General features: G+C 38.9%; 1 protein-coding gene across 4 annotated transcripts in view; it reads right to left on the bottom strand.

Annotated features, from left to right (window-relative positions):
• Nucleotides 1-410: 410 nt before the first annotated feature.
• The window catches only part of nfatc2a (nuclear factor of activated T cells 2a), a 45,102-nt gene continuing 35,588 nt past the window's right edge, over nucleotides 411-9,924 (bottom strand). For all 4 annotated transcript variants that reach the window (XM_057830539.1, XM_057830536.1, XM_057830537.1 and 1 more), the window contains one exon: nucleotides 411-2,520. In XM_057830539.1, the coding sequence (XP_057686522.1) occupies nucleotides 2,465-2,520 (56 nt within the window). In that variant the 3' untranslated portion in view covers nucleotides 411-2,464. The remainder of the gene's footprint in view (nucleotides 2,521-9,924) is intronic.

Genomic DNA, 9,924 nt, shown 5'->3' with positions numbered 1-9,924 from the left:
CACTTGTAATTGCCAAAGGTCACTTCAAATGGTGTCAAAGTGCAGATTGTTTCTCAGTGTAGGATTCAGAATGAAAACTACAATCAGGAATGCAGCATCACAGGACTTGTGAAGACATTTCTCATGAAAAAACATTATAGATGTCCATGAGCCAACCACGTGATTGGAAATTGGGCCCGATCCCACAATTTTCAGTTCATGTTTGGAATTAAGAGAAAAAGATTGGAGCTTTAGAAATGTAGTTATTTATTTTATATTTTTAGAAGTGGACTTAAGCACTTCAGTTTTGCTTACCCTGTGTCAAATTGATTTATTCCTCTTTTAAGATCTATGTTCTTCCCAGCTTTAAAAAAAAAAAAAAAAAAAAAAAAAAAAAAAAAAAAAAAAAGGGGGGGGGGGGGGGAGACAGAATTTCCTTTATGTAAACTGGTAAACTGACAAAAAAGTATGCTGCTTCTGTGCAAATTTTCAGCTGTCTGCAGTAAAAATAAAGCATGGTTTCTAAGAACCTTTGAAAGGCAAACGTGTCTCAGTTTTGGCTAGTTTCTCAGATTTAGAATCTTGAATTTCCTCATATTAGAAGGAGAAAAAATACGGATGTGAAATTCCAATCGGATTTCAAGTATCGTTGCAGTTTGGGAAGGCTCATCAAAAACCCAAGGACAGTGGAGAGAAACTTTTTATTTTTAACCCAAGCCTAGTTTTCAGTGGAATGGCATGATGTAATAATTGTATTCACTGAAGGCACCAGTTAATTCTTAAATCTCATTCAATGGCATTGACACCTATGTAGGTCAAATATCCATTTAACTGGAAAAGTATGAATTAAAAACTACAGTCTTGAGATGATTGACCAGTTACCGTGAGGAAAGTAAGTATTTGAACACCCTGCAATTGCAGCAGCCTTTGTTTCCAATTACAGAGATCAAACGTTTCCCTTATCTTTTCATCAGGTTTGCACAGACTGTAGCAGGGATTTTGCATCACTGCTACACACAGATCTTGATCTTCTCTAGATCAATCAGGTTTCTGGACTGTCACTGAGAAACACGGAATTTGAACTTCCTTTTAGATTTTATTGAGTTTAGGTCCTGGAGAGTGGATAAGCCCCTCCAGAACCTTGATATACTTTTTACAAAGCCACTCCTTGGTTATTTTGGCTGTCTGCTTCGGGCATTGTCATGTTGGAAGACCTAGTCACGGCCCAATTTCAATGCTCTAACTGAGGGAAGGCGGTTATTGCCCAAAATTTCACAATACATGGCCCTGGTCATCCTCTCCTTAATACAGTGCAGGCGTCCAGTCCCACGTGTAGAAAAACACCCCCAAAGCATGATGCTACCACCCCAATGCTTCACAGTAAGGATGGTGTTCTTGGGATGGGACTCATCATTCTTCTTCCTCCAAACACTATTATAGGAACTAAGACCAAAAAGTTCCATTTTGATGTCATACGACCACATGACTTCCACCCATGACTCCTCTGGACCATCCAAATGGTCATTGGCAAGCGTAACAGGCCTGGACATGTGCTGGTTTAGGCAGGGGAACCTTCCATGCCACGCATGATTTTAAACCATGACGTCCTAGTGTATTACCAACAGTAATCTTGGAAATGAGGTCCCAGCTCCTTTCAGGTCATTGACCAGCTCCTCCGGTGTAGTTCTTGGCTGATTCCTCACCATTCTTAGGACCATTGAGGCCCTACGAGGTAGATCTTGCATGGAGCCCCAGTCCGAGGGAGATTGACAGTCATGTTCAGCTTCTTCCATTTTGTAATAATTGCTCCAAAGGTGGATCTTTTATCATCAAGCTGCTTGGCAATTGCCCTGTAACTGTTTCCAGCCTTGTAGAGGTCTACAATTCTGTCTTTAGTGTCTTTGGACAGTTTTATGGGGTATATGGGGTGGACAGGTGTTTATATGCAGCTAACCGCCTCAAACAGGTCAAAAAGTTGGACTCAAAAAGTCCACCTCCACTCTACTCATTTAGGAGAACAACTTTTTAAAGGTGACTAACAGGTTTTTTAGGCTCTCAATTCTCACTAATAGACAGGAGTTAAAATTCTTATTTGCAGCAGTATAATACAAATGAATGGTTAAAAAAATCATACACAGGGATTTCTAGATTTTTTTTTTAGATTGTCTCTCACAGTGGAGAAGCACCTACCATGAAAATTCCAAACCCGCCGATCATTTCTAAGTGGGAGAACTTGCAAAACCGCAGGGTGTTCAAATACTTATTTTCCTCACTGTAGGTTTTGAGATCCCTCATTCATTCAATCACTAGTAAACAAGCAAAGGTGCTTTTCTTTATCAGCAAAATAATAAGTTACCTTTAGTTTTGTGCCGCCTGCATAAGAGGCATTTACAGAACGTACGTTTTGGGGCAATGGCATTGGCGTTCAAAACCCAGAATGTCTGTTGTTGTTGGAATCGGAGATTTTCTGCTTCGGAGCTGTCCTCTAGGACGGCCCTTGAGTGGGGCCATCAGTCAGGTCCTTGCATATGATCTCATTCACTGCAAGAGAAACATTTGAAAATGTGAGTTTGAAAAAAAGGGAAAAAAAAACACAAAACAGTTTCGTTTGGATGTTTGATTTAACAACTCCATTTACAGAAACATTTCATTGAGCATGAAACTTCATTTGTAACCCCACATGATGTGTGTTATATATACATGCATTGCTCCTACAGTTCACCATTGTTCTAGTCGGATGCGGTTTTCAAGCTAACCTTTAGAAATATGTGATGAAAAAAATTCATCAGTTGTACATCGGTGAAAAGAGCGCGAGAGAACAACTGTTGGCAGGGGTTTACAACATCGCCTTTCAGGTCAACCATAACTACTTGGGAGTCACAGCACACCTCATCGACAGTGAGCGGAAACTTGCATTAAGTGTGAGCAAACCGGGGTCTATTAATTCAATGAACAGGCTCTCAATTCTATAGGTAAGAATGTTCTATGGCTGGAGCAAGGGTAGAATTTGAATTCCTTATTTGGGGACCTTAAGAAGATAGTAGATTAAAAAAAAAATCCTGACAGTACTAGTTCTTCTCAGCATACATGTACTTGACTTGCAACTAAGTGAGGGTATACCCCACATTTCCCCCAAAGTCAGCTGGACTCAAGTAAAGCCTCCATCCTAATGAGGACAAGGACCACATGCAAATTAATGAATGGCTTTAGTGCTTCAATAGGTTGGAGTGTATTACTCAACAGCAAACAGAAGAGGGAGCTATTGATTCTACAATTAGGATATGGTCTTAAAACAAGGCAAATGATTATGAGGTGAATTAAGGTGAATGTGTGCAGTCATTTTTATCAACTAATCAAAGTAGAATACAAAGTAAATACAAATACGAGACAAAACAACTCGTCCGAACTTCACCGTTGGTCTTTGTACAAGCAAGGTGTATAATGTTGAGCTAATTGTCCAGATCATACATATTCGCATCAAGAAATGTCATAATTTAAATCAAAATTGAAAACATTGGATTGTTACTGTGTGTTCCTTTTTTTTTTTTTTTTTTTTTTTTGCCTCCAAAATTTCCTTTGAAATTGTATTGTTATTATTACTATTGTTTGGGTTTAAATGTGTCACTTAGAAATGCCTTGCTGCCTAATTTTCTTGTTTATGAAGAAATGTACATAGATTTTTAAATGACTTAAAAAATGATTAAAAAAAGAGGAACTAATTATGTTATGTCCCATAATTCAACTACCTGAAGATATGGCAGCATTTATAAAACGTCAAAAGGTGTGTTCCTGTTGGTCTGTGCTCTATAATTACTTCCTACTGTTGACATTTACCCACAAGTATGGCTGTTAAAATGAAAATGTTTGAAACACAGTACTAAAAAGACAACCATAATTCAGGGCAAATAGGTTTTGACAGGGTGCTTAAAAAATAAAATATAAATACAAGGAATATTCCTTGCGCGGTCGGTCGCGTCCTCAGAAAGTCTTTGAACAACTTGCCTGCGGTACTGAAGCAAAGAGGAAGTTCAACTAGCTGTCAGCCTGCTTTTGAACAATGACTTGCAAGCAGAAAACTGAGATCGTAGAGATACTGCAAGTCACATAGCGAGAAAGATTTTCAACAAGAGTGCGGTTAAAATACCCGACGTCATGCACTGCACAAAAAAGAACATTTTTCTGGTTTGAAGCCGCATTTATTACAATGACTTGATCAAGTTACATAAAATTAGCCCAATGTTTCTTTCCAAATATAATCAAACCAAATCAATGTTATGCACCTTGATTTTATAAACATTTTTGTATGCCCAAACATTACGACTAAAATAATAAACATATTTAAAATACCAGCAGTAAATGTACACTGCAGCAAAAGCATAGACTATTATCTATTAGGAATTAACAACACATTGTTCTAGATCGATATATCGAGTGGTTCAGCAACAATCGAATAAAACCATAGAAATGCAAAACTTGGGACTTCCAATCCAATCCATTTTTGAAGCTGACTTATTATTATTTTTGTATTAAAGCAAAGGCTTACACGGCAGGTGAAGACTTCAACTCATGAGCGTTTTACTCGGTTAAATTGTATTGAATGCATCATTCACTGTCTCAAAACTCACATTACCCCACAACTTTTTTCATCGACGGCATAGTTTTTGAGTTGCTGCCATAGTAACACCTTAGCAACGAGGGACACGCCTCGCTGCCGGCTGCTACCTGATGACGTCATTTCCCGAAGACCTTGCCAGCAATCCAATACGAAAGTATAGCACCACACTATCCTCGCCATATATTGCAAATATTTTCTGAGTTTTACTCTCGAGATTCATCATGCCATCTCGATGTGTAGCGATGAATTGCTCACACGAAGGCTCGAGACTCTATGAAAGGCCCAAAAACTTTCTTCTGCAAAGATTTGGATCAAGTCTGCTGGCTCTTATAAATACCTCTCTCAGTTCCGGGGTTGTCCCAGCTGCCTTCAAAAAGGCTGTAGTAAGACCCCTTCTTAAAAAAACCTATCTCGACCCCGTTGTTATGTCCAATTTTAGACCCGTCTGCCACTTGACTTTCCTTTCTAAAGTTTAAGAAAAAAAATGTTTTTATTCATTTGCAAACATTCTTAGAGACAAACTCCACCCTTGACAAGTTTCAATCAGGCTTCAGATCCAGACACAGCACTAAGTCAGCACTGTTAAAAGGGCACAAAGTCATTGCTCTTTCTGTGGATAATGGAAACCCAGCTATCATTGTTTTATTAGACCTCACAGCAGCATTCGATACAGTCGACCATACAGTCTTTGTATCTCGCTTAGAGCACGTCACAGGTATCCGTGGTAAAACTGTACAATGGTTTGAATCATACCTGGAACCTTCTTGGTAATGATTGGGGAATTTCACCCTCACAAACTTTTCTGTGTTGTGGGGTGCCACAAGGCTCTATTTTAGGGCCTGTTCTATTTGCACTTTATCCTCTACCTTTAGGATCAATTATAAAAAACATAATATCTCTCCTCATTTTTATGCTGACGACCTGTAGCTGTATCTGCCCTTGAGACCCAACGAACAAACTGCTCTCACTAAATGGATGGAGTGCATATCCGATGTGAAGCAGTGGCTAGCACGAAACTTCTTACATATTAACGACAGCAAAACTGAATATATTACTTTAGGCACACCTTCCATGATGAATGCCCTTGAGCCCAACACTGGCGCTCTGGCTCCGTTTTTTAAGACACACGTTAAAAATCTCGGAGTGATATTCGATAACAGGCTCAACTTTGAAAAACAGATTAGATTTGTTGTAAGAGCACGTTTTTTTCCAGCTCTGTCCTTTGGCCAAAGTGAAGCCTTTTCTTAGTCGCAACGACCATGAAAAAGCAATTCACGCTTCTATAAGCTCAAGCCTGGACTACTGCAATGCACTCCATGTTGGTCTTCCCAAATCCTCTATTTCTCGTCTTCAACTTGTTCAAAATGCCGCAGCTTGATTTTTAACCAGTACACCTACACGTGAACATATTACCCCCGTGCTATCATCGCTCTACTGGCTTCCGGTCCATTTCAGATTTGGTTTCAAACTTTTACTGTTTGTTTTTAATTCTATTAATGGCCAGGCTCCTTCTGAAAATTTAACCCTCCGTAACTCTGAGAGGGCTCTTCGTTCTACCAGCCAGCTTCTTTTGCAAGTTCTGAGGTCAAGACTTAAACAGTAGGGGGGGCCGATCTTTCGCAGTTGCTGCCCCCAGGTTGTGGAATAGCCTACCCGCTAAAATCCGGTTAATCTCGGTTAAAGACACGCTTTTTCAGACTCGTTTTTCCCCTGACTAGGATGGCCTGGTTTTGTTTCTTAAGGGTTTTAATGTTTTCGGATTTCATCAGTTTTATTGTTCTATTTGCCGTTTTGACTTTTATCGTGATGCGTTGTTTTGTTTTTCATAATGTCATAGTACTTTCCTTTGTTTTATCTATCATGAACCATGTTTGTCTTTGTTTTGAAGCACTTTGGGGGCCTTTCGGGTTTTTGTAAAGGGCTATAAAAATAAATTTTATTGATTGATTGATTAATTGATGGATTGAAAACTTTGAAGCAAGTCTGTTGATTTGAAAGGGAAAACCAACTGCCTGTTCATTGAAGTGCAACCTGTTTTTTTTTTTTTTTTTATTAGATAATTGCCTGTCATAAGACAGGCAATTAACATGTCAACATGTCAATTTGATACATTTATTACTGGATCTATATAACTAATCATCTGTATTTACAATTATTGATCATTAAATCGAAAGGTTCAGAGAGAAATCATGATGCCAGACATAGGCCTACCACTCTTCCTTTCATTTAGTGTCGAGCAGCCAACTGGCAACATCAACCAATGTCTGCTGTGCCGAGTAAATCGTTGTCATCTGATGCCTTCAAACATGTAGGGATTAATTGTAGATCATCTTTTCCTGGGGGCCTTTGCCATCGCTAGCATGATGAAAAAGCGATCCTTAATGGTAACTATCGGTGGAAATATCACTGATATCGTTGCTGCTGCTATGCTCGCTGTGGATAGTCTTTTGTTGCATTCAGGAAATTACAGTGCCTTGCAAAAGTATTCGGCCCCTTGAACCTTGCAACCTTTCGCCACATTTCAGGCTTCAAACATAAAGATATAAAATTTTAATTTTTTGTCAAGAATCAACAACAAGTGGGACACAATCGTGAAGTGGAACAAAATTTATCGGATAATTTAAACTTTTTTAACAAATAAAAAACTGAAAAGTGGGGCGTGCAATATTATTCGGCCCCCTTGCGTTAATACTTTGTAGCGCCACCTTTTGCTCCAATTACAGCTTCAAGTCGCTTGGGGTATGTTTCTATCAGTTTTCCACATCGAGAGACTGACATTCTTGCCCATTCTTCCTTGCAAAACAGCTCGAGCTCAGTGAGGTTGGATGGACAGTGTTTGTGAACAGCAGTCTTCAGCTCTTTCCACAGATTCTCGATAGGATTCAGGTCTGGACTTTGACTTGGCCATTCTAACACCTGGATACGTTTATTTTTGAACCATTCCACTGTAGATTTGGCTTTATGTTTTGGATCATTGTCCTGTTGGAAGATAAATCTCCGTCCCAATCTCAGGTCTTGTGCAGATACCAACAGGTTTTCTTCCAGAATGTTCTTGTATTTGGCTGCATCCATCTTCCCGTCAATTTTAACCATCTTCCCTGTCCCTGCTGAAGAAAAGCAGGCCCAAACCATGATGCTCCCACCACCATGTTTGACAGTGGGGATGGTGTGTTCAGGGTGATGAGCTTTGTTGCTTTTACGCCAAACATATCGTTTTGCATTGTGGCCAAAAAGTTCAATTTTGGTTTCATCTGACCAGAGCACCTTCTTCCACATGTTTGGTGTGTCTCCCAGGTGGCTTGTGGCAAACTTTAAACGAGACTTTTTATGGATATCTTTGAGAAATGGCTTTCTTCTTGTCACTCTTCCATAAAGGCCAGATTTGTGCAGTGTACGACTGATTGTTGTCCTATGGACAGACTCTCCCACCTCAGCTGTAGATCTCTGCAGTTCATCCAGAGTGATCATGGGCCTCTTGGCTGCATCTCTGATCAGTTTTCTCCTTGTTTGAGAAGAAAGTTTGGAAGGACGGCCGGGTCTTGGTAGATTTGCAGTGGTCTGATGCTCCTTCCATTTCAATATGATGGCTTGCACAGTGCTCCTTGAGATGTTTAAAGCTTGGGAAATCTTTTTGTATCCAAATCCGGCTTTAAACTTCTCCACAACAGTATCTCGGACCTGCCTGGTGTGTTCCTTGGTTTTCATAATGCTCTCTGCACTTTAAACAGAACCCTGAGACTATCACAGAGCAGGTGCATTTATACGGAGACTTGATTACACACAGGTGGATTCTATTTATCATCGTCGGTCATTTAGGACAACATTGGATCATTCAGAGATCCTCACTGAACTTCTGGAGTGAGTTTGCTGCACTGAAAGTAAAGGGGCCGAATAATATTACACGCCCCACTTTGCAGGTTTCTATTTGTTAAAAAAGTTTAAATTATCCAATAAATGTTGTTCCACTTCACGATTGTGTCCCACTTGTTGTTGATTCTTGACAAAAAAATTGAATTTCATATCTTTATGTTTGAAGCCTGAAATGTGGCGAAAGGTTGCAAGATTCAAGGGGGCCGAATACTTTTGCAGGACACTGTACGTCACGCTTCCGGGTTTGGGAATACAGTATTGACGGACTGCTAAAAACTTAAAAAATGTTAATTATCTTCGCAGTTACATGTTAGAAATGACATGGTTGGTTCGACGAACTAACACCAAAATCCAAAAAGCTCTTCACCTGCCCTTTAATTCCAAGTGAGTTTCCATTCAATGCAGGTCGTCAGTTCAAGGTCATGTTAAAAATATTCTAGGGCTGTCAAACGATTAAAAACTTTAATCGAGTTAATTACAGCTTAAAAATTAATTAATCGTAATTAATCGCAATTAATCGCAATTCAAACCATCTCTAATCTCTAAGACACACGGCGGATATATACATACAACATACTGTACATAATTACTGTATTTGTTTATTGTAACAATAAATCCACAAATGCCATTATTAACATTCTTTCTGTTAAAGTGATCCACGGATAGAAAGACTTGTTCTTAAAAGATAATTGTTGTAGTTATAAGTTATAGTAATTTTATATTAAAACCCCTCTTCATGTTTTTGTTTTAATAAAATTTGTAAAATTTTCAATCAAAAGTAGAGTTAATATAATAATAAGAAGAATAAAAATAACAATAATAAAATAGAGTGACCAAAGTCTAAGTTTTACGTGTATTTTGCATAGCTATTTTGATATGGAATGCCAGTTCATTTTGCATTGTTGTTTAACTGTGTGTCAGAATAGGGCCTCATTACTATAGACTGAAGTGCTTTTCTTTTTGTGAACATTTTTTTTTTTTTGGAGAGATAGGAATATTATTTTTGTTGTGCTTTCACTAAACGATACTTATGTTTGTTGTGAAGGAGAAGTGGCGCAATAAACGGCGCGGTCCAAAGAACGCCTGTGTCCACTCGCCTTTACTGTGTAATATATATCTGTACATATCTTACCCACAATACAGCAAGAGACACATAATTGCCACTAAAAGAAAGAAAACTTACCGAAATATGTGTGGAGCACAAATAGCAATTTGCATTGCATTGTGAATACAGCATAAACGTCTCACAACTACTAATTCTCCCATGTTTAGAAGAAATAACATGAGTATGGAACGGCGCTGCCCCCAAGCGGCCGGTGGCATTCTCTTCACTCTTAATGTCCATAAACAGCCTCATTGTAATCTGTTTAAGGCATTGTGCGAGTGGGTCATTTAGTGCATGCGTTAATTGCGTCAAATGTTTTAACGTGATTAATTTTAAAAAATTAATTAACGCCCGT

The sequence above is a fragment of the Corythoichthys intestinalis genome, chromosome 2 (assembly GCF_030265065.1).
Source record: "Corythoichthys intestinalis isolate RoL2023-P3 chromosome 2, ASM3026506v1, whole genome shotgun sequence".
Classification (NCBI taxonomy): domain Eukaryota; kingdom Metazoa; phylum Chordata; class Actinopteri; order Syngnathiformes; family Syngnathidae; genus Corythoichthys; species Corythoichthys intestinalis.
This window is presented reverse-complemented; position numbering and strand designations above follow the sequence as displayed.